The sequence below is a fragment of the Corvus kubaryi genome, unplaced genomic scaffold (genome assembly GCF_017639235.1).
Source record: "Corvus kubaryi isolate FWS band 111438036 unplaced genomic scaffold, C.kubaryi_AGA036_p1.0 37334, whole genome shotgun sequence".
In the NCBI taxonomy this organism is placed as follows: domain Eukaryota; kingdom Metazoa; phylum Chordata; class Aves; order Passeriformes; family Corvidae; genus Corvus; species Corvus kubaryi.
Genome location: NW_024581108.1, coordinates 16,872,188 through 16,895,740, shown reverse-complemented (window position 1 = coordinate 16,895,740; position 23,553 = coordinate 16,872,188). Strand labels below are relative to the sequence as shown.

The window sequence follows — 23,553 nt, the reverse complement described above, 5'->3', positions numbered from 1 at the left end:
ACATCCCTGAGGTGCCCTTTTCAAAATTTATGCCCATCGTGCTTCTTCCTCTCTGGATGTGGTGCAGAGACTCTAGCATGGCTACTCTGCCCCATCGCCTGGCAAAGCAAGCCTTTACTGGCATCCCTAGAAAAAGACCAACTCAGAGGCAATATGGAGAAGGGTGCTAAGCACATGGGCTCAGTTTCTTATTTTCTTTTAGAAAAGGAAAGAGCAGCCCTGGGTCCAACTTGAGTAACATGCCAGGGAGCTGAACAGCAGATCCTCAGAGCTTTGGGGTGGTGCAAACCCCAGCCACAGATCCTGCTGTGCTAATTATGGCTGATGGGCTCTGCTTCTACCTAGGTGGTCCCTTCAGCGGCTTGGGAGAAGTCATCCACCGGGAGAGCGTCCCCATGCACACCTTTGCCAAATACCTGTTCTCTGCCCTGCTGCCCCATGATGCTGACCTGGCATACAAGCTGGCTTTGCGGGCCATGAGGTTGGTGCATGTTTAATTCTGTCTCTGCCCCCCTTTTTGTCTCTTTCCTATGCTTGGTGGGAATCTGGGATGCTTTGCAACTTTAGAGCAGGGATGAGAGTGGAGACAGGCTTGGAGCTTGCCATCCATGGGATCTTGTGCAGTGTGTAGGGCCACTGGGCACAGCAGCAGTGCAAAGAGGTTCCTGCTTTCCATTTGGATGATTCCTAGTTTATCAGCTCCATCCGTATGGATTTGCATGGGTCCAATAATGTCTGCTGGCCCCCTCGCTCCAGGCTGGACCACCACTTGCCTGTCCCTGTGACAGGCATCCTCTGCCTGCGGGTCCCAGGCACACACAGAGCTGTCATCTGCCTTCTGTCTGCCAGGCCTCGGGCACCCTGCAGCCCTCCCTGCCTGCAAGACGGGCTGTTACCCTGGCACAGATGGGCGGATGGTTTGCCCCAGGCTCCAGGGTGTCGCAGAGCCAGGTGGAGAACACAGTTGCACTCTGCTCTCCATTAAAATGCATCTCTGTCTCTGGGACTGGGAACACAGCTGATGCTGAGAGCTGTCCCATCTCCCTCCCCTGTGCATGACGCACTTCAGACATCAGCTCATGTACTGCACTGTTTTGACAGGGATGGGTTCTGGAAAGGCTGGAGTTTCCCCAACAAGTCAATGCTTGGAGGACTGTTCAACTCCAGAGCATCCCAGTGCTCTCTCCCTCTACCACTGTTAAAAGTCCTGGCCCAGAGCATCACCTTTTTTGCAGCATTTCTGCAGTGACATGGGTCATCTCTCCCCAACACTGGGGGAAAGTTTGAAATCCCCCTATCCTGGGAAGAGCTGCTCAGCCCTAGTAAGAAGCCAAGGGCTCCTGTGGTCTGTGGAGACACCGTGTTCTGCCAGACCTGAGACCTCTGGCCATCAAACAAGACCAAGGGCCCTAGGGATGCCATCTGTTAGTAGCCATCCCCTGCTCCCAGCTAGGATTCCCTGTGTTGGGGTATCTATGTCCAGGGCTGGAAAGGTTGGGCTTCTGCTGCCTTGTGGTTACCTCAAGCCTGCAAGCAGGGAGAGCAGAGACACTTGGATGCTCTTCATGTCCAGGGCAGTTTCCCTCCTGCATAATTAGCCATCAAGTTAGCAACAACAGCACCAACTCAGGAGTTCAGGCTGGTGATGTTGAGACTCCTGCTCCCTTTCTTTAGGCTTGCTTCTCCCCCAGGTTTTCCAGGCTTTTAGATATGCCCACAAAATCAGGCAACCTAACCTGGCTGCATTGGCCCTGGGGAAATGTGCTGCTGCTTCTGATCATAGCCAAGCGTTTTAAGAAGAACCAGATGATACAGTCAGGAGTTCTGCTGGGTGCTTTGACATGAAAGGAGCAGGAGGGGAGGAGGGATTTTATTTTTTTCTTCCTTTTTGTTTTCTCTGAGGTCTGTGCTTTTCCTTGCAAGTTTATGAATCACTCCACGGATCTTTCTCCCCCTTTCAAGTCAGTCTGAGATTGATCCCCGTGCCCATGTGTTGAGCACGCAGCCTTGGGAGCCCCACACATGCACAGCAGCAGGATGTGTTCAAAGGCATTGCTGCAGGCAGCTGCCTGCAGGCAGCCCCTGCCTCGCCTTGGCAGCACCTCAGGGAGACGGGGTGAAGCTTGGGCTGGGCTGGGTCTGATGTTGCCTCCTCCTGCTTTCCCTTCAGGTTGCCTGTCCTGGAGACCACAGCACCGTCCGGCGATGTGACTCACCCTCACCACCTGGTCTCAGTGGTCCCCAGCAGGTACCCACGCTGGTTCACCCTGGGGCACCTGGAGTCACAGCAGTGCGAGCTGGCCTCCACCATGCTCACAGCAGCCAAAGGTCGGTGGCAGGGCAGTTCTGGGGCAGGGTTGATGGGACGATGCTGCACAAGAGCATTGAAGGGTTTTTCCTGGAGAAAAGAGGGAGCTGTTGCTTCTGCTCCCTCAAGCACTGGCAGAGGTGACTGGCTGGGTGCCCCACTGACAGCCTGCTGTGGGCAGGGCACGGTGAGCTGGCCTTGAGAATCTGGAGTTTCTGGAATTCTTGTCCCAAAGGGCTCATGGTCCAGCAGGGCAGGATGGGAATTTCCCATGCGGTGCAGGCAGGCCTTGCAGCCATGGTGCTGCAGGTCCTGGGTAGTGCCCTGGGTGATGCAGGACCATGCCTGCCCTGCACCACAGCCAGCTGCCAGGTCAGCAGTCCATGCCAGGCATGTCGTGGGGTCATGCCATGGTTTAGTTTGAAGCTGTTTATCCTTTCACCTCTGCTTTGTCTCTTCCAGCCCTGTAGTAATGATCCTGCATGGGCTGTGGGAGGGAGAAGACCTCCCTGTGCACCAAACCACAAGTGGCTTTTGTGGGAGATGGGATCAGCAGTGCTGGGTGGGACACTTTGGTCCCAGCTGCAGGGGGCTTGTGAAACACCTCACTGGTCTCTTGGGCCTCTTTGGTTCCTGCCCAGGCATTATTATGAAGGCGAGCACAGGCTTTTCATTAAACATCCCCCTGACCAGAAACCAACCCCAGCAGGATGGCAAGGGTCTTGTGTCCCGTGAGGGTCAGTGAGCCAAGCAGTTGCCACTACCCTCTGATGTCCTGGTACTGCCAGCCTGGCAGAGAAGGTTTTTCTTTCCCAGTGAGAGGGAAGGAAAATGAGCTGTCAGAAAGCTCCAGCCTTGCTGCCTTGGCGGCCTCTCCTCTCCTCTCCTTCCATTCTCTTCCTCTAGGCTGCTTTACCAGGGCTGATGATGTCCTGCCCCTGATTTGCAGTGCCCTGATGAGGAGCTGGCACTTGGCTTATCCTTTAGGTCTTTTTCTCCCTTCCAGTGCCTAATGGGATGAGATTTTTATGCTGGGGATGTAGGGCTGTTGGATTGCATCTGTTTTTCCCACCGTCCCCTTCCTCAGGTGTTCCCCTGCTGCAGCACGTCCCAGTGTGATCCTGCAGCCTCTCTTGTCCACGCCCCCACGAGCCATTTTAGGGAGGCTTGGATTTTGGTGGCAGTGCAAGCGGCTGCGGTGGGTGGCAGGTGTTATCTTTAGCTATGAGTCACCCGAGATGTCTCCGTGTGTCCAGGTGCAGCACTGGGTTTTTCACACGGCTGTGCACGATTTGGTTGTCTTTGGATGAAGTTCATCTGCTCAGTCTGTGACTGGGAGTAGAAACAAAGCTGGAACCTAATGTGGCATGTTGGCACCTGTGGTCTGCACACACCTCAAAGGTCCCACTCCCCACACTGTGTCCCACAGGGACTGATAGGAGGATTTCCCAACTTAGATGCAGGATCATGATATTAATATGCCTGGGTGTTGTGCCATGAACCCCCTTCTTTGGGGATAGCTCAGCCTGTCTTGGTTGTGAGTGCTGTGTGCCTGACCTGGGACATCGAGGACCAAGGTGCAGCAAGTCTGGGTGACCCCAGCCCAGTCCTGCAGAAGGGACTTGCTGGGCAAGGCAGCGTGTGCAGCAAACAGCCTTTCCTCTTCTTCCTAATGTTCTTGGATGAAGACTGATGTTTCTGCAGCCATTCAGTACTAGGCATCTCCCCAAGCCCCTCCTTTTCTGGGAAGAGGCTGCTGTACAGCTGTCAAACTTGAGGCCAGGGTGGAACATCCAGGTGCCTGGAGATGTCTGCTAAAGACAGGACGTGTCTGGGATCACTCAGGTTTGTTTGTCCTCTCTGAGAGGATGAACTTGAGTGAGGCCGGATGCTGTAGGGTGTATCACTTCCTGGGGAGGGTGCTCCATTTTCAACTGTTGGACTGCAGGACCTGATCCAACATTGCTGTGTGTCCTTGTGTGTGTCCAGAGGGGCTGGCCATGGTGAAGGGCAGGCAAGAGATGGGGCTCCAGGGCAAGTTGGGGGGATGCCTGAGCCATCTGACTGTTCTTGCCTGTGCCCAGGGGACATGCTGCGCCTACGCACGGTGCTGGAGGCCATCCAGAAGAACATCCACTCCTCCTCCTTGATCTTCAAGCTGGCTCAGGACGCATTCAAGATTGCCACGCCAGCCGACAGCAACTCTGACACGACACTGCTCAATGTGGCCCTGGAACTGGGGCTCCAGGTATGGGGTGATGCGGGGGTTGCTGGTGGCCCTTCTGCCCCCCACTCTGTGGCAGTGGTGCTGGTGATGGTATTCCACCAAGCAGGGTGTCCCCCATGGAAGGAGTAGATTGATCCCTGTGTGGTCCTGAGCAGGGGACCTCAGCCCTGGGAAGCGCCTGTGCTCACTGTGGTTTGGGTGGAGGTGGGGCAGTGCCAGGGAGTTGGTAGCCAGTTGAACCAGAGGGATTTTTGGGGAGCACTGCTCTCTTGGGTGGCCTCACTAGAGCCCTGCAGGGCAGCCAGTCACCCCAAGTTTGCCTTGCAGGTGATGCGCATGACCCTGTCCACCCTCAACTGGCGGCGGCGGGAGATGGTGAGGTGGCTGGTGACGTGTGCTACCGAAGTGGGTGAGTTCCATGTGCGCTGGGGGGATCTGGCCTGCATGCAGTGGGAGCGGGATTGGGCATGGATATCCCTGGCTCATGCCTAGCCCTGAGCATCTGAGTTCTCCTGGGTGTCTCATTTCTTCCTGGGTAACTGAATTCACCTCAGAGCACCAGCTGGCAGGGTTGGGACTGGAGCAGTGGCTGGTTTTGAGACTGGGATGGGTGCCCTGTACCTGTGCCAGGCCAGTGGTGCTCTCTGTGCCCTGCAGCAGGTTAGCCTCTGCCTGTCCCCCTCTGCCCTGTCCCTCTTGGGGGAGAGGCAACAGCTCAGCAGTGCTGTGGGCTGGTTTTGCCCTGTCTCCGGGTCTCAGAGGAGCCCCGTGAACTGAGCCAGGTTCCAGGGCTGTGCTGTGACCCCTGTGTTTTCTTGCAGGAGTGAGGGCCCTGGTGAGCATCCTGCAAAGCTGGTACTCACTGTTCACTCCCACGGAAGCCACCAGCATTGTGGCAGCCACAGTGATGTCCCACAACACCATCCTGCGCCTGAGCCTGGACTACCCACAGCGGGAAGAGCTGGCCAGCTGTGCCCGCACCCTGGCCCTGCAGTGTGCCATGAAGGACCCCCAGAACTGCGCCCTGTCCGCCCTGACCCTCTGCGAGAAGGACCACATCGCCTTCGAGACTGCCTACCAGATTGTCATTGACGCCGCCTCCACCGGCATGACCTACACCCAGCTCTTCACCATCGCCCGCTACATGGAACACCGGGGCTACCCACTCCGAGCCTTCAAACTGGCCTCGTTGGCCATGACACATCTCAACCTGGCCTACAACCAGGACACGCACCCGGCCATCAATGATGTGCTCTGGGCCTGCGCCTTGAGCCACTCTCTGGGCAAAAACGAGCTGGCAGCCATCATCCCACTGGTGGTGAAGAGTGTGCACTGTGCCACGGTGCTCTCGGACATCCTTCGCCGCTGCACCATGACGGCACCAGGGCTGGCCGGCATCCCTGGGCGCAGGAACTCGGGGAAGCTGATGTCCACCGACAAAGCCCCCCTGCGGCAGCTGCTGGATGCGACGATAAGCGCCTACATCAACACCACCCACTCCCGGCTCACCCACATCAGCCCACGGCACTATGGGGAGTTCATCGAGTTCCTCAGCAAGGCCAGGGAGACCTTCCTCCTGGCGCAGGATGGGCACATACAGTTTGCCCAGTTCATTGACAATCTTAAACAAATCTACAAAGGCAAGAAAAAACTGATGCTGCTGGTGCGGGAACGGTTTGGGTGAGCCCCGGCTCCTGCCATGCTCACTGGCAGGGTCTGGCCGCAGCACGGGGACTCGGGAGAGAAGAAGGAAGGAAAGTGGAGATCACCTTCCCCCCCATCGGCAGAGGCTGCTCTGTTCTGGTCTTCTGTTTCTTTTTTTTGTTTGTTTTCTTTCTTTTTTTTTTTTTTCTTTTAGTGTTACTCTTTCTTGGATTTAACCATTTCACACACTGAGAGGATCCAGAGATTCCTTGGGCACAAACCAAAAGGCAACCACGGGGAAAAAGGATGGTTCACTCAGCCCCCTGCCCTCCCTTGCCAATACCAAAAGCTAACCTGGAAATCTAATACCTCTTTCCTGAAGGACGTGGTCGCTGGAGGGATACGAAGGTTGCAAAGTGAAAAATCTTTACAATTATGTGGGGAATTTAACAAAAAAAAAAAAAGAAAGGAAAAAAAAAAAAGCGAGCAAAGAAACCTGCGACACTAGAACCTCATGCGTCACCAAAAGCGATGGCTTTGCAGAGCGCTTCTCCTGCCCGCCCGAGACATGCAAACTCCTCTATTTGTGAAGATACTTCAATAAAAACAAGTAAAAGTAACTGTTCTCAGGGATTGCTTACTAAAAGTAACACAAAAAAAAGCATTTATGATACTGTAAATACTATAGTATATGTGTCAATTATTAAATTGTAAAGTTATAATTATTTATAATTCTGTCTTTTATTTGGGGGATACTTGAAATTGTTGTGGGCTGGGGCGATTATTTTTATTATTGCTATTATTATTATTATTGTTATTATTATTATAACTATTATTTAAAAAACCCACACAAAACCACAGACAAAAAGAGGAGGAGGCACGCGAACATTTCTCAGGTTCCCATGGCATCGTCAGCAGCAAGAAGGGTGTGGGGGGGAGGCGAACATCTACTCGACTCACAGCCCTGGGACGGACGGACAGACGGATGGAGGAGCAGCTGCCCAGCGCTGGAGGACAGCGAAGGAAGGAACTCGGGGCGATGCTCGCTCGGACACACGCGGACGCTGGCGATGGAGGACTCGAGCCCATCGCAGGGCGGGTGCAGGGTGCGAGTGCCTGGGCGGGCACCAGGGCTGCCGGCTCCGGGGGAGGGAGGGGCAGCCGCGTCGCCTTCCCGCACCGTTCCCAGCTCTGTGGTGCAGCCAGCGCCCGGCCCTTCCCGGCTCGCCCCGCGCCGGGGGCACACTCCAGCCCCGGGCCAGTGGCTCTCAGTTTTGGTTCATTTCTTTGCCAGCGGGTTGGGAGGGCTGGGGGGACCAGGGCCGGTCTGGGCGGCGACTTGTAGTTAGAGAACGTGCGCTAGTTATCTGCTGTCTGGTTTAATTTTTTGGCAAGTGACTTGTGTCCGCGCTCCGGCCAGGAACCCGATTGTACTCGGTCTCTGTTGCCACCGAAATAGTGGTCTTCAACCAGTCTGTTTCTCTCTTTTTTTCCTTCCTTTTTTTTTTTTTTTTTTTTTTTTTTGCGTGCGTGCGTGTATGTGTGTGTGCGACCTCTTCATCTGATGTTTAATAATAAAAGGGATGAACATTATCGCCTGCTTCTCTCCTGCCTTTCTCTGAGGTCAGGGGGTCACACTTGTACAGAGCAGTGTTGCAGTCCCCTGTGGTACCCAGCTCCTGTGCCCCAAGGAGGGGGACAGAGCAGAGACAAGGCACCCTGCCTGCTTCTGAGTGCAATTCCCTGCCACACACAGCGTTAGCAGGTCCTTGCCCATGCTGGAGACACTGCCCTATCCATGCCAGCTAGAGCAGTGTTGGTGCCCATGTGAGCATGCTGCAGTGTGGGATGGGGTGGCAAGGAGTTGCAACTCAGGCTTCTGGGGCTGCCTTTTGCAGGGTTTGCTGATCCCCAGGCAAGCTTGGCTCTGAGGATCAGAGGAGACGAGGAGGTGTCCATGGGGGAACACTCCAGGACCAGCGGGATGGTCCCAAAGAGGCTTTGGGAGCTGGAGGAGTGCCATGGTGCCTCTGCTGCCATCTCAGCCAGTGTGGCAGGGTGCTGGTGGTGGTGTGTCAGAGGTTCTCCTGCCACTTTTGCCAATTGTTCCCCCAGGTGAGTCCTGCTGGGTCTCCCAGCCCCTTGAGATAAACACATAAACACATACCCTGTGTTTATGCCACATTGGCCATTCCAACCTGAGCAGGACTGTGGGACAGCTGATGCTGAGCCTCTGCCAGTGGTGGGTTGTGAGCTCCAAGCTCCCAAGCTGTGACCCTGCCAGCCTCAGGCAGCTCACTTTCCCTAGCAGAGCTGAGCACATCAATCGTCAGGAGATGGCTGCTGTGCCCTGGGCTCACATCCTCTGTTTCAAGCATGGACACTGTGCAGCCTGGCAGGGAGAGGCATCCCCCCCAAATGACTGCCATCCCTGTTTCCCCATTTTGACCTGCAGGATGGGGTTCAGGAGCTCCCCCTCACCTCACTTGTTCCTCTAGCAGCCTGCCATGACTGCCCATCTCCTTCAGGGCCATCCAGTTCCCCATCCACCCAGCCAGAGCCACACGGCTGCTGTGGAGAAGGTGCTGGTTTAATGCTGCAACCCCGCCTGGAGTGAGCCCTGTGACAATACAGGGATGACTGTGCCCAAACCAGAGTCTTGTCCCCAAGATCCCAGGCTCAGCTGTGCTTGTTGATGTGACGGGAATGAGCATGCACAGCCTCCACAAAGGCACCCACATGTTCAGGATTCATGTCAGGGTAGAGGCCATGGCCCAGGTTGGCAATATAGCGTTGGGTCCCAAAACCCTCCAGCATCTTCTTCACCAGCTCGCCAATCTTCTCCTGTAGGTATGGTAAGAAACCATGCATCAGTCCCATCCAGGCCAGGGTATTTCACCCCCACTAGTACCCCCCCCCAGCCAGCCTGGGAGACTGCTGGGACATGAGCCAGCACTGCAGGTGGGGAAGCTGAGGCAGAAGGCCATTAACACAGGCTGGAAGTAGCCCTGGTTGCTGGCGATGGCTCACCTTGGGTGCATAGAGAGCACACGGATCCAAGTTCCCTTGCAGGGTGACATCTTTTCCTATCTGTGCACTGCAGCAGGGAGGAAGCAGGTGAGTTGTTGCATGTGCTACAGAGGCTGAGGACAGCCTGGTGCCTGCAGACCCCACCACGGGACACCCAGGACCCCTCAGTGCAGCCCTTAGAGGCTGTAGCATGGCAGCCCAACTATCCCCACCTTTAGAGCAGCAATGTGCAGGCCTGGGATGGCTCAGGGCAGAGGGGGAGGCCAGAGTACCTGGCCTGGGGTCCTGCCCAGACACCTGAGCCCTGTGCCAGACTCTTACCGAGCTTCCTGGGGCCGGATGGTCCAGTCGAGACCAACCACCTCATAACCGGCGTGGGCCAGGTCACACAGGGCGTAGTGCGCATCCTTGGCAAAGATGATCTGGGGAGGGAGGAGATGGGCAGCAGCTGCTCTGAGTCAGACCCCTCTCCACAGGCTGGACTGAGGGAAGCAGGTACCAGGGGATGCACCCCTCTCCAGCAGCCCCCACACGTCAGGGTCAATCCAGGCAGCCCTGACTCACCATGGGCACCAGGGGCAGTGCCTCCTCCTTCAGCTTGCTCTTGACAGCCTGGGCAATATCTCGGATGTAAGGCAGGGCGAAGTCCTGAAACAGCTCCGGGCCCAGGTGCCCTGCATGGGACTCAAACAGCTGGAGTGCCTGTCAGGGACACAGAATCCTTTAGGTTGGAGAAGACCTTTAAGGTTATTGAGTCTGAAGGTTAACCCAGCACTGCCAAATCCACCAGTAAAGCATGTCCCCAAGTGCCACATCTACTTGTCTATTAAATACCTCCAGGGATGGTGATTCAACCGTTTTTCCATGGGACTGGGAAAGCAGCACCTCAGTCTCTCCTCCTCGTTCCAGATGCTGGACCCTCTCTGGTCCCTGTGTCCAGTCCCTGCCCTCCTTCCTGGCCCTGTACCCATGCCCCAGGACACACCTGCGCTCCAGCAGCCACTTGCCCCACCAGGTAGTCAATGATGACATCGGCCAGCAGCTGCAGCAGCCGGTGGCTTGCCTCGGGGTGACGGTAGAGCCAGCTCTTGGCCTTGGCCATTGTAGTGGAGCCACCACCCTCAATCATGTAGGACATGAGCGTCCACTGTGGGAAGGAGAGAAGTGAGGAGGGTGATGGAGATGAAAGAAGACACAAAGCCCCAGTCACAGTGGTGAACGTAGGACCTGCGAGCAACCCAGAGCCTGGGGCACAGCTGCTCCTGCACTGAATGCTCCCCCTAACGCACCCATGTAGCACCCACAGCTGGGGGTGCCATAGCTGGTGTCACCCCAGGAAAGCAGAGGAGCCCATCAGGGGAACCCACACGGAGGAGCCACATTACCTACCGGTGCCCCCGAGAAGCCGATGAGGGGCACCTTGCCCTCCAGGCTGTGTCGTGTCAGTGTGATGGCCTGGAAGACGTAACCTAACTCCGCGGTGACATCCACCTTCTGTCGCAGTTTCAGCAGATCCTCCACCTCCTTCAGGGGCTCTGTGAACGTCGGTCCTTTGCCAGGGACCATGGCAACCTCCATGCCCAGCGCCTGGGGACAGGGGAGATGGAGAATGGGGCAGCCCTGAACTCTGCCCCATTACCAGCTGCTGTTCCCCATGGCTCTCACCTGGGGCACCACCAAGATGTCAGAGAAGATGATGGCAGCATCCAGGGGGAATCGTCTTAGTGGCTGCACAGGAGAAGCAATGTTAGTGAGGGGTTGTGACTCCCTCCCCATGGAAGACCTGGTCAAGCCCATGGGGTACTGGAGTCCCCAGGGGCTGCACAATTTCCTGAGACCACCCAGGATGGCCAGAACCAAGGTTTTTCCCCATCTGGGCAGGGAGAGGGGACACACAGACCCCCGAGTGGTGCTCACCTGCAGCGTCAGCTCACAGCACAATTTGGGGCTCCGGCAAGTGGCAAAGAAATCCTGTGACGCCCGTGTCTCCCGAAACTCTACAAGGGATCAGCACAAATGTTACCGGCTGCTTGCTGATGCCCTCTCGCCACCCCCCGCACACCTCCATCGCTCACCTGGCAGGTAGCGCCCCGCCTGCCGCATGCACCACACCGGGACGTGCTCTGTCTCCTCCCCGCGCGCCGCGCGCAGGAACGTGTCGTTCTTCAGCTTGGGGAAGCCTTTGGGGCTGTGGAGCAAAGAGCAGGTACAGACTGTCACCCATGATTCTGGGTGCCCTGCCAGGCCCCCACGGCTGGGGCAGAGGGTGCCAGCGTCAGCGGCTCGTCCCCACTCCCTGACCGCAGAAGAGGCTTGCGCCTAGCTGTGACAAACGTGATAAATTCTCCCCACCACAGTCCGGGACCTCTTCCTGCAAAGGACAGCGGGCCCCCCACCCCGGGAAGAGGCGATGCCCTGCCCAGGGCCCGCGAGATTAAGTTATCAGGGCCACCAGTTGCTCCCGCCAGGAGAGATTTGGGACGAGCGGGGCGGGCAGTTCTGCATTTCTCCCCCCGTCTGTGCCAGACAACGCGTCCCCAGGCTCCCTCGTCCCCAGCCTCCCCGCCGCGGGGCTGCTGGAGCCCGGCCTGCCCCGGGGAGGGGGACCCCGGCAACCGCGGGGCCTATGGGAACAAAGTCCCCAAAATCTCCACTTGGGACCAGTGACTTAACTACCACACCGGTGGCCTTGGTGATCCCTCCCAGTGCAGGATCAGCAACACCCGCCCAGAGCCTCTCCAGTGACCCAGTACCGGACTCTTGTGCCAGCACCATAACCCCAGGGCCACTCCAGTGCATCAGCAGTGTCCCCAGAGCCACACCAGTGTCCCCAGTACAGAATCTCAGCACGAAAGCACTATCCTGGTCATAGCACTACCCAGTGCCCCCATAGTGCCAGATCGCCATTCCCAGAGCCACACCAGTATCCCTCGTGCAGGCCTCGGTGCCTGCCCCCATCACGACACTAGGAAGGAGCGCAGGCCTGCCCGGTCCCGGTTACTCACAGGAGCCGCTCGCCACCCTCCATCCTCCTGCGCCGCTCCCCGGCCTCTCCGTTGCCTCCCGACGCGGCGCGGTCCACCCGGTCCCGCCCCCGTCCCGCCCCGCCGGCGCCGCCATCTCGACGTACTCCCGCCTCTCCTCCCGCCGCCATCTCTCCCCGCCCCCCTGCCCCGTTTCCCGCCCCTCCGTACGCTGCCATCTTGCTCGGCGCCTTGTTCCTCCGTACGTGACACGGGCGCCGCCATCTTGCCCTACGTCCGCCCCGCCGGGCGCCGCCATCTTGCCTGTCGGCGGGCGGGGTTCGGCCGTAAACCGGAGCGGCGCGGAGCCGGTGCCCGGAGCGCGATGAGGGCAGGCGGGGAGGCGCCGCACCAGGTGCTGGGCCGGCTGCGGTTCCTGCTGCAGTGCAGCGAGTGCTTCCGCCGCGCCCAGGCGCTGCCCGCCGCGCTCTGCTACGTGCCGCGGGAGGTGCAGTACAAGATCTGCAAGGACCCCTCGGCCGCCGCGGCCGCCGCCGCCCGCAGCCTGCTCAGCGTGTGGGACAGCCCGGGGCCGGCGCGGGGCGGCAAGCGGGCGGCGCGGGCCACGATCGAGGTGCGGAAGGGCGGCTGCCTGCGCGCCACCGGCGAGGAGTACTGCAACGGCGCCGGGCTCTGGGTCAAGCTCAGCAAGGTAACGCGGGTGCGGCGGCCCGCGAAGGGCCCGGCCCGGCCCCGCCTGACCGCCGGCTGTCCCCACAGGAGCAGCTGGAGGAGTACCGGAGCGGCTGCGATCTCGAGGAGGGCTGGGTGCTGGTGTGCAAGCACGCCGACGGCGGGGACCGGCTGGTGCCCGTGGAGTCCACGGAGCGGATCCAGCGGCAGCAGCAGCTGTTTGGGGTGGACTACAAACCAGTCATCAGGTACGGGGCCGCCGCGGTGTCCCGCTGGGTCCCCGGGAGCGCGGAGGTGCTCGCCCCTATACGGGCTCGGGATGCTGCCCCACGGCCCCTCCTGCCTTAGGCTGGGGAACCCCCGGCCTGCTTGGACAGGTTTCATGGAAGTGAGGCAAGAGGCATGCCGGATGTGGAGTGAACCGAGTTTGGCTCGGGCGCTGTGCTTGTCACATGCCCATCGGGGTGTGGAAAGAGTAGATATGGTTGGAAAGGAAAGGGCAGCGGATGATGCTGGAGGCGATGGAGGATGGAGCACGGTGGGGTCTTAAACCCAAATCTTCCCCTTACAGCTACTCCTCGATCACCAGCTTCTTGTTCCTCATTCCTTCCACTTCTCCGTTGTTTCAGATGGGAACAGGTGGTGGATCTGACATACTCCCTGCGCCTTGGAGCAAAGCCCAGACCCATGGAGCAGGATGAAGCCGCAGTAGAGAAGCTTCGGTATGAACTGTGTCCTGGCTTCTGCTATGGTGGGGGACAAGCTGCTCTCTCTCTTTGGCTGCCCAGACAGCCGTCTCCTGCAGACATGGGGGAGAGGAGGTAAGACAGGCAACTCTGTCTTCCTAAGCATATCTAGCACAGTCTTGTCCTAGATATGCCTGCAAAAAGCAGTAAACAGAGCAAGACAATGTGGACCTCCCTTTTTTCTCCCATTAGCCTGGCTACTTCTGGCTCTCCAGACCCAGTAATCTCTTTTCCCTGCTAGGTTTGTGCCCCCAACATGGACTTACGAATGTGATGAAGACCTGGTACATTTCCTGTATGACCACATTGGGAAGGAGGATGAGAACTTGGGCAGCGTTAAGCAGTATGTGGACAGCATCGATGTCTCGTCCTACACGGTGGGTTAAAGGGATGAGGCTGCATCAGCCCCACTGTGCCGTGGGGCTGGAGAGCGTGGATAGTGCTTGCTGTGCTGCTCTTGCCTGGACTGGACTCTGAGGATATGGGAAAAGAGCCTGGGGAACATCATGCAGCATGCTGTGCAGTGTAACCCCTGGAATGACAGTGTTTTGAGAAGCCAATACTAATATTAGCTGCTAAGCTGATTTTGGGGCGGGTTTGATACTCTGTGCTGTGTGTGTGAGACCCCAGAGCACCTCAGAAGGTCAGCCCCAGTGTCCTATGTGCTCTGCGCTCCCAGTGTCTACCCACAGCCCAGCAAGGGGAACGAGCCAATGTGACGTCCTCTGACACTAAGATTCATGATAAAAATAACCACTAAAGAGAAGTTAATCATACCCCCATCTGATCTTTCTTTCATTCACTTGCCCTCTTCCAGGAGGACTTCAATGTGTCATGCCTGACCGACAGCCATGCTGACACATACTGGGAGAGTGATGGATCCCAGGGCCAGCACTGGGTGCGGCTCAACATGAAGAAAGGCACCATTGTCAAGTGAGTCATCTCTGCTGTACATGCTAGCTTGTGACTGGGGCAAGCTTTGCCTCTCCCTCTCTGCGTGAGTGTCATGGCCCAAATTTGCCCTGTGCTCCCTGCCCCTCAGCCCTTACTCTTGCTCTGGGCTTGAAGGGGTCTTAGCATTGTCACAGGTATCTGGGAATCCCAGCTTGGTAACAGTGTGACCAGGTGATGAGGGGGAGTAGTGATAGGTGTTCAGATGCAGTTGCCTTCTCATGTCTTGCTTCCTTTTGCAGGAAGTTGCTGCTGACAGTGGATACCACTGATGAGAACTTCATGCCCAAGCGGGTCGCTGTGTATGGGGGCGAGGGGGACAATCTGAAGAAACTGAATGACGTCGGCATTGATGAGTGAGTGTGTGGAGGTGCACAAAGTGTCATGGCTCTTGCAGGGGCCCAAGGTGCTGAACACTGGCCTTAAGCAGTCATGCAGCACCAGCCAGGCTCTCTGGGATGCAGGTTCACTCTGCCCAAAATGGCATGGTCCAGTCGTCAGGGCTCTCCTGATTCGATTGTGGGACACATCAGAATCATGGTACCTGAACCGAAGTCACCAGGAGGTTCAGGCATTCACCTGTGTTGTAAGCAATCGGTCTGAGTTCTTGCCATAGGCTCCCATTTCAAAGGATGCAAACCCTCTTCTCTTACAAGTGTCTGAGTGCATTTTGGCAAGAAGAGTGAGGGAGCAGCCCATCAGTCCTCATCTGTGCTGTGTTTACAGGAGCTATATTGGGGATGTGTGCATCCTTGAGGACATGACAACACACCTGCCTGTCATCGAGATCAGGATTGTGGAGTGCAGAGGTAGGGCTGGCTCTTGTGGCCCCATCCATAATGCACCTGTAAGATACTGTACACTAAGGGTTTATTCTGTGACTTGTACTTCTTCTCCGTGTGGGCTGTTTTAGATGAGATGCAAAAGAACCGTGGGAAACTCCTGGGAGATCTGAAGTTTTGCAGGTTCTCAGCTTTCATCCTATCTTTCTCTGCCTTCAGTTGTTTAATTATTTTTTTCCTGTATGCCCCGCTTCTTCTTCACAGAGGTATTTGAGGCTTTTGGTGCCCAGCCCCAGAGCTTGTGGAGCTGGTACATTCCTACTGTTTCTGCTTAATAGACTTCCCCCACTTTATTTAAGGCTTTCTTTCTTGTGATCTTAGCGTATCATCCATGGTCTTCCTTGGCAGATGATGGGATTGATGTTCGTATCCGAGGCATCAAAATCAAATCCTCCCGGCAGAGGGACTTGGGGCTCAGTGCTGACATGTTCCAGTTGCCCAATTTGGTGCGTTACCCTCGCCTGGAAGGGACTGACCCTGACCTGCTGTACCGACGGGCTGTGCTCATTCAAAGGTACTGTGTGGAGGGGAGCAGACAGGTGCTTTTGCCTGCAGGGATTGATGCCATCTCCAGCATGTACATGACTGGAAGCCGTAAAACTGTGACACTTCCCTTGAGACAGACATCCTGGACACTGGAGAAAATAGCAGTCATTTGGGAACAAAGTGAGCTCTCTAGGGTAGCTCCCCTATGCTTTCAGAGGAGATCTGTAGCTCAGGTTCACAGTGTCTTGTGTGTCAAAAGCACAACATATCTGTGCAGTGTGGGGGGCAGGTACATGCAGAGTGTGTTGTGAAGGGTGCAAGATCCCTTCAGTGCAGGGAGTGGGAATTTAGTACCAAAGACTCCATGATGTAAAAAACTGTGCTGGGTTTGGTTTGGATCAGTTATTCTTCTGCTTGTGTTCAGGGGTGTGTGGTCTGGAATAGACTTGTGCAGATCCCCATCGTTCCTTGTTGCAATACCTTCTTCTTTGGGATTTAGGTTCATCAAGCTCTTGGACAGTGTCCTGCATCACTTGGTGCCAGCCTGGGACCACACTGTTGGCACATTCAGCAAACTCAAGGTGAACAGTTGGCTCTATGTCTCGTTGGGGCCTCAGTCTGGCAGGATGATGATGCTCGGGCTGTGGCAAGGGAGGCAGCTGGAGAGAAATACCTGTCTGAGCTCAGGTCATTAACACTGTGGAAGGTGACATTGTTTATTTTCCTGCTAAACTGGTGATGTGGAAGCATGTAGCTGTGGGCTAACAAGTGGACTCAAACCAGAGCATTTCACCCTCAAAGGGACTTGGACCATAGCAGCACTGGGCATGCAAGCTGGACGCACATCCCCTCCGAGATCTCAGCCCAGGACACTCTGCTCCTGCACTTCCTGCCAGCAGCTTTGAGCTGGCTTGTCCAAACATCAAGGCTTTTATCAGTAACATTTTTCCTGGCTTTAATAAGCTTTTGCTTTTCATCCTTTGCATAGTGCTGAGTTCATCCCTCCAGTTGTCTGTTTTCCTTACATCCTCTCCAAGAATGCACATGCTGGATTTTTTTGGGATAGACCCATTCTGTGTGTTTCCAGGCCTAGTGTCAGAAAGCACTGTAATTCCTGTGCCTGGTCAACATGTGACCCAAAGCATTTGAGGATTCTTGTTTGTTTAGAGGAGCTGGCTTTGATTACAACTAAAAGGGATAGTAAGATCAGTGTTCTGGTAAGAGTGAGGGTAAAGGAGAGTCTAAGCAATACTGGAGTGTGAGCATCAGATGACAGCTGGTGGATTGAGGGCTGAGCTTGTTATCTGCCTTAAGCCAGAATGCAGAGTCTTTCAGAGGCAGAGGGGGAGCAAATACTGTCAATGAGAATGTGTCTGTGTGGGAAGGCCCTGGGAGAGGGGGAAACCTGGAGGTGCAATGGCTTCAGCAGGAAGCAGGTGACATGTTTTATGCATCCCTGTTGGCAGCACATCAAGCAGTTCTTGCTGCTGTCCAAGAAGCGCACAGCTCTCATTACCCAGTGTCTGAAGGACTCGGAGACCAGCAAGCCCAACTTTATGCCAAGGCTCTACATTAACCGACGCCTGGCCATGGAGCACCGGGACAACCCTGCCCTGGACCCCAGCTGCAAGAATGCTGTCTTCACCCAGGTACTGTCCCTCCTGCAAGGGTCCCTGCTGCTCTGGGGAGAGTGGGGCATCCCAAAATCAAAATGATCTGCGTAAAGATGGGTGGAAGGGACAGCTTGGACCTGGAGATAGCCCAAGCCTTCAAGGCCTCTTCACATGACTCACAGGCTCCATAATTACATGTGCTGATGGTCCCATATCCAGGAATAACATCCAGGAGGGATTTGGGATCTCTGAGTTGAAATCTGTACTCTGTCCTGGATGCTCTCTGTGGCATGTTGTTAATGGAGAGTGTAACAATCTTGTTGCACTGAAAAGGCAGCAAAGAATTCTTGTGTGACAACAATCAAGTAGCTGCATACAAGTCCTGTGTTGTGGTTTTACAGCAGTGCTGATCTTCCTGTGTGCATTCTCTCCCCACTTCCGAGACATCTGGGGTTCTGTGTGTGCACAAGCACCCCAAACTGCTGTGAGGCTTGGTGTACCTGCCTTCACCTGGCACTAGTTCCCCTGTAGAGGGGATACCAACCTTGATTGTCTCTGCTTGTTGCAGGTATATGAAGGCCTGAAACCCTCAGACAAGTTTGAAAAGCCTCTAGATTACAGGTAAGGAGTGTCTGGGCGAGGGAAGGCACCATGCAGTGTTGGGAGCTATGTCCTGTCACAGCAGGGTGTTTGGGAAGCCTACGTCCTATATTCTGGAGAGGGTTTTGTAGGACAGGAGCCAGCTCAGCCATGGGATCAGGGCCCATTCCCCAAGGTGTCACCTTCCTACTGAGGATGCAGCTGTCTCTGGAGATTGAGATCTTGTCCTGCTTTGAGGCCAGGCTGCTCCGCCGTAGTCCCTTGGTGTTCCTGCTGTGCCTGTCCCAGCACCTCCTTGGCTTTGAGCAGCACCTCAGGCGATGCCTGGTTCTCCACAGGTGGCCGTTGCGTTATGACCAGTGGTGGGAGTGCAAATTTATCGCAGAGGGCATCATCGACCAAGGTAGGGGCTGCGGGGGGCCAGGGCTCCTCTGGAGCAGTCGGGGGTTGATGAGGTGACTGTTGCTCTAGGGGCTCTTGTTTGGTCCCAGTGTTAATTCCCATGGAGGAGAGAGGAAAGGCAGGTTGCCTTGTCCTGCCACCCCTGGTTATGTCCCAGATAAGGAGTGCTGTTTGGTGGGAGGTGGACTAAACCTCCATTAGTCACTAACAGCAGTTTTACCAGTGCCGTTGACCCTTCTGGCTGTTCTCCACAGGCCAAGCAGTGATGTTATTTCTCCTGTCTTACTTTTTCCAGTGCCATAAGGCTCTAACAGAAGCCTTCTGCTCAATCCAGGCCCAGGTTGGGCCAGAATTCCTCATCTTTGCTCCATATCTCTGAGGATCAGCACATGGGGAGTTCACATCACTAAAAATGCCCTTCTTTTGGGATTGCAGGTGGTGGTTTTCGGGACAGCCTGGCGGACATGTCAGAGGAGCTGTGCCCCAGCTCAGCAGACACCCCTGTGCCTCTGCCCTTCTTTGTGCGCACGTCCAACCAGGTGCTGTGTATCGGGATGTTTGGGGCAAACCCTTGCATGCCTGGCAATGCAGTGTTGTCCCTGTCCCCTTGCATGCCAGGGACATACCTACTTCTGTGAGTCCAGAGCTTTTCTTTGTGAGGGGTGGGTAGTTTGCTTTGTGGCATTTCATTTTAGAATATGCTGATAAGTGCCTGGATACTGGTCTCTCACTGGGAATACTGCCAAGGGGGATGGGGGTTTAGCCCACTTCTGCTGTGAGAAGTGCCCAGGGGCATGGCAGGAGTGATCTGTGGTGTTTCATGCTGTGCTGAAATTATGACTTGGAGTTTTGCCTCCCACTCCTGCAGGGTAACGGCACTGGAGAAGCCAGGGACATGTATGTCCCCAACCCCTCCTGTAAGGACTTCCCGAAGTATGAGTGGATCGGGCAGATCATGGGAGCAGCTCTGAGGGGCAAGGAGTTTCTGGTAAGTTTTCAACCCTGTCCTTGTGAGGAGATTTGCTACAAAGGGAGTTGTTAGCTCTCTTCTGCAGCCTGTCCCAGCAGGAGCATGGGAAAGCTCCGTGGTCACACACTGGGACAAGAGGTATTTGGGGCCAAGAAGTTTGAAGAACTCACAGCCTAAGTTTTGGGGGATGCTGCTGAGAGCTTGGGAGATAGTGTCTGGTCTTTACTCAGCTACAATGAGCTCTGCATGTGGAGGAGGAAGTAGGGAAGATCCTTTGTGTCTGCATTGTTGAGTCTTATCTCCATCTTTGGGATGTCTCATTTTGACACAAATTCAATAAAATGTCTGGTTTTCTTCAGGTCCTGGCTCTTCCTGGCTTTGTATGGAAACAATTAACAGGGGAAGAGGTCAGCTGGAGCAAAGACTTCCCTGCTGTGGACTCAGTGTTGGTGAGGAGGACTGGGAGGCTGTGCCTATGCTATTCCTTGTGGCACTCAGCAAGGCAGTGATTTGTGTCCCTGTCCTCAAGTACTGGCTTCCTCCTATGATATGTCAAATAAACACAACAAAGGGCAACTTTTAGCTGTAGGACGCACCAAATGCTGTTATAGAGATACAGCCATGCTGACTGCTGCTTCAAGCATGCAATGGCCCAGGGTCTGCTAAACAGCGTTAGGGCAGCATATCCCATGTTGTGTCACTGTCACTTGTCTGGGAAGGGAGAACATGAGGACTTGGGCACATCACTGCTCACTGGCCATCTCTCTAACATGCACTTACTTGGGGCCTGGACAGGTGAAGCTGCTGGAGGTGATGGAAGTCATGGACAAAGACACCTTTGAGTTCAAATTTGGGAATGAGCTGACCTACACGACAGTGCTGAGTGACCAGCGCATGGTGGAGCTGATCCCCAACGGCAGCAACACCGCTGTGCGCTACGAGGACCGCAAGGAGTTCATCCGCCTGGTGCAAAAGGCTCGGCTGGAGGAGAGCAAGGAGCAGGTGACACTGTCCCACCGTGTGGGTGGTCATTGGCTCCCAGAGACATGCCCACAGCCTGTTTCTGGTAAAATGCACCATGGTTAGTGTCCCTGTGCTCATTAGGGCAATGGTATCCAACCCTTTCGGTGATGTCCTGGAGCCTATGGAGTTGTTGAGAAGCAAAGTGGCTTTAGTAGCATGGGTGATAGGGAGTTTTACTCACGGCTCTGACGCAGGCTTTCTGAATGATCAGGGATGCAACTCTCTGGGATTGTGTCCCCTTTCTTCAGGTTCCTTGGAGCATGTGCTGAGCAGTCACATGGCTTGAATCCAGAAGAGTCCCTAGGCTCAACCATGAGTCCGGGAAATGGGCAAGACATGCTGCTTACCTGTCTTGTCTCCTTTTCAGATCATGGCCATGCAGGCTGGGCTGCTGAAGGTGGTACCCCAAGCTGTTCTTGACCTCCTTACATGGCAGGAGCTGGAAAAAAAGGTCTGTGGAGACCCTGAAGTCACAGTTGATGCCCTGAAGAGGCTCAGTAAGTGAAGGGCTTTGCTGAAAACTCTCTTCCTGAAAACAAGACTGTCTTCTGTCTGTGCTGGCACAAGAAGTGTGCGAGGCCTCTTACAATGAGAATATGGGCCTGTGTACTTCTTGCCTTTAGCTGGGTGCTGATGGGGGTAGGAGTGTCCCTTGACTCCATGCTGGGCCTCAGAGTAGAGGCTGGGGCATCCCTAGGCCACCAGTATCTGAGCCCCTGTGGAGCCGAGATGCGTATCTGGCTGTGCTTCCTGGGAGGGGCCTGACTATGTATGTTGCTTGGACCTTGGGGTCTATGTGGTCACATCCTGCAGGCACCCAGGGGTTTCTTTCTGCACTGCCAAAGAGGGAGGAGCTCAGATCTTTATTAAACTCCTTTTCTGTATCCTGACAGCCCGGTTTGAGGACTTTGAGCCACAGGACACCCGTGTTCAGTACTTCTGGGAAGCACTCAACAACTTCACCAATGGTGAGCAATTTGCTCTGTCCCTGCATATCTTGTGCCATGACAGCTCCTGTCTGCTGGCTGGGAAGCAAACCACTCAACGAAAGCAAGGAGCTAGGCTGAAGGGACTGCTTGCTAATGCTGGAGATACCTGAAAGCGGCTGTACTGCGTCTCACATCCCTCTAGGGTTTGCTGATGTCTTTGCTTTTCCTTCACAGAGGATCGCAGCCGCTTCCTCAGATTTGTCACTGGCAGAAGCCGCCTTCCAGCACGGATCTACATCTATCCAGACAAGATGGGGTAAGTCCATTCTTCTGTACGCTGCAAGGCTAACAGATCCCACACCACAGGGGTGTGTTGTCTGGGCTCCCCACCTTGCTGGCCTGCTGGTTCTAACCAGTCTGTCACCTTCTCCACAGCTCAGAGACAACAGACGCTTTGCCAGAGTCATCCACCTGCTCCAGCACTCTCTTCTTGCCCAACTATGCCACGTAAGTTTTGGTGCTTCCCTGTGTCTGGGGGACTCTGTGTCTGGGCTCTCTTCTTAACCTTGGAGCTGACCCATGAGGCCCCATCACTTTGCCACACTTATGTCCCCTGCCTGTCCCACGTGGCTGCTGGGTTTCTCTGTGTGAGCCCCTGGTGAAGCATATCCTCCATGTCAGAAAACATCTTGTCCTCTCAACTGGCCAATGCAGCAATGGCAGCTCCTCCTTATATTTTTTTTTTCCTTCCTGCCATCCCTAGAGCCAAGGTATGTGAAGAGAAGTTGCGCTATGCTGCCTATAACTGCGTGGCCATTGACACAGATATGAGTCCGTGGGAAGAGTGATGTCACAGCCTGACCAAGCAGCATGGATAATTGTTCAAGAAAACCATGCAGTGGGAAGAGTTCCCTTGTCCCCACGGGATGTGTATATATAATAAATATATAGATGTGTGAAGCCTGGCTCCCGACAGTGAACATGGAGGGTTGGGTATTCAGCAGGGTGGGACCTAGCTTGGATTGTACATGTGGTTGCGGTGATGGAACCCTGGCCAAGCTCTCATGTATCAGAAGGGTCTGGTAGGCTTTTGTAATGAGTTTCTTCTCCACGTCTTCTTGTAGCTCCACAATGCTCGCTCCTGCCAGGCTGCACTCTGCTCAAACAAAAGTGGGGTAAGGAGATAAAGTTGCACAGCAGCTTACAGCACAGGACAGAGAACTGAGAGCTGCTGCTGAGACTGTGGGGTGGCCAAGATGCTCAGTGTGTCCTGACCACGCTCCTTTGCCTTGTTCCTGCTCTCACATGAGGTCAATGGAAATTAGATCATTCATCTAGGATTAAGAAGAATGGGGCAGGCTGGTGGTAGGTGCTGCAGGGGTGCCTTTGGCCACCAGGTGTCACAACAGACCTGCACAGCAGGACTATGGGTGCTTCCAAAGGGACTCCCACGTTTCTACATTACACAAAATCTGAGTTCCTGTGGTTCCTGGCACCTCTTGTACAGCAGTGACTGCTGGGGAAGCTGCTCCCTCACAGTGGGTGGGAGCTGTCTGCTTCCCTTTTGTTCTTTTAGTTCTGCATCCAGCATGCTGGTGGCCTGGCAGCTGTTCTCCCAGGCTCTTTGAGCTTCAGTTTACCCCTGAAAGCCAGTATTACAACTAATTTATTCTAGTTCTCGTGGAGATCTGCCCTCAGGGCCAAGTTCATCTTCCAGACTGCAGAGGTTAAAGCAGTAGGAGGCATGGCAGTGCCAGGCTCTGCTCCCTTCCCCCGTCCGTGGGAAGGGACATGGAGGTTTCAGGTGAGCAGGAAAAGTGTTTGCCCTAGGGCAGTGTAGAAACTGGGTACCAAGAGCTGGAGGTCCTTGAGCAGATGGACATGTGCTGTGTGAGTGAGGAGTGGGCAATGAAACCTTTACAACTTCTTGGAAACATTTGTGGATCTTCCCAGCTCTGGGCAGGGCTAGTTATTGCCTAGCACTGGGAGCTACTAGATGTTAGTCTACATTTATACCCCCAGTTCCATCTTCAGCGTGTGTGGTCTGTTGGACCACCACTACTGTGAGTCACAGAGTCACTGGGGCTGATGCTGTGTGTTAAGATTTATCCTGTCTTAATGTTTCA

The 23,553-nt window shown here is 55.2% G+C and overlaps 3 protein-coding genes across 4 annotated transcripts in view; 2 read left to right on the top strand and 1 right to left on the bottom strand.

Annotated features, from left to right (window-relative positions):
- ZSWIM5 (zinc finger SWIM-type containing 5) overlaps window positions 1-7,772 on the top strand; it is a 30,160-nt gene extending 22,388 nt beyond the window's left edge. The window contains exons 9-13 of the mRNA XM_042030554.1: window positions 346-481; window positions 2,171-2,328; window positions 4,393-4,556; window positions 4,863-4,944; window positions 5,357-7,772. Coding sequence (XP_041886488.1) covers window positions 346-481; window positions 2,171-2,328; window positions 4,393-4,556; window positions 4,863-4,944; window positions 5,357-6,219 — 1,403 coding nt within the window. The 3' untranslated portion in view covers window positions 6,220-7,772. The remainder of the gene's footprint in view (window positions 1-345; window positions 482-2,170; window positions 2,329-4,392; window positions 4,557-4,862; window positions 4,945-5,356) is intronic.
- A 979-nt stretch (window positions 7,773-8,751) lies between these two features.
- On the bottom strand, window positions 8,752-12,457 carry UROD (uroporphyrinogen decarboxylase). The gene is given in 11 exon segments (XM_042030558.1): window positions 8,752-9,023; window positions 9,210-9,276; window positions 9,531-9,631; window positions 9,774-9,911; window positions 10,195-10,356; window positions 10,599-10,796; window positions 10,875-10,937; window positions 11,127-11,206; window positions 11,285-11,397; window positions 12,215-12,324; window positions 12,326-12,457. Coding segments are annotated over 11 exon segments (1,329 nt in total). The 3' UTR covers window positions 8,752-8,858.
- Window positions 12,458-12,557: 100 nt separating this feature from the next.
- Window positions 12,558-22,387, top strand: LOC121665788 (E3 ubiquitin-protein ligase HECTD3-like). 2 transcript variants are annotated; one of them, XM_042030555.1, is made up of 21 exons: window positions 12,558-12,884; window positions 12,953-13,113; window positions 13,495-13,587; window positions 13,853-13,988; window positions 14,429-14,544; window positions 14,805-14,918; window positions 15,289-15,371; window positions 15,753-15,918; window positions 16,390-16,471; window positions 17,357-17,539; window positions 18,072-18,124; window positions 18,442-18,506; window positions 18,941-19,044; window positions 19,374-19,493; window positions 19,835-19,924; window positions 20,271-20,477; window positions 20,866-20,995; window positions 21,392-21,466; window positions 21,662-21,743; window positions 21,863-21,934; window positions 22,191-22,387. In XM_042030555.1, the coding sequence occupies exons 1-21, from the start codon at window positions 12,558-12,560 to the stop codon at window positions 22,273-22,275; spliced, it is 2,544 nt and encodes an 847-aa protein (XP_041886489.1). In that variant the 3' UTR covers window positions 22,276-22,387. The 2 variants fall into 2 exon arrangements, with proteins under 2 accessions (XP_041886489.1, XP_041886490.1); XM_042030556.1 differs by having other exon boundaries at window positions 22,109-22,251.
- Window positions 22,388-23,553: the final 1,166 nt, after the last annotated feature.

Excerpts from the sequence above, each read along its gene's own strand:
- LOC121665788 (XM_042030555.1), top strand. The coding sequence starts at position 12,558 with ATGAGGGCAGGCGGGGAGGCGCCGCACCAGGTGCTGGGCCGGCTGCGG. Across the intron at positions 18,507-18,940 it reads AGAGGGCATCATCGACCAAG|GTGGTGGTTTTCGGGACAGC; the intron begins GTAGGGGCTGCG and ends TTGGGATTGCAG. Across the intron at positions 21,935-22,190 it reads TTCTTGCCCAACTATGCCAC|AGCCAAGGTATGTGAAGAGA; the intron begins GTAAGTTTTGGT and ends TGCCATCCCTAG.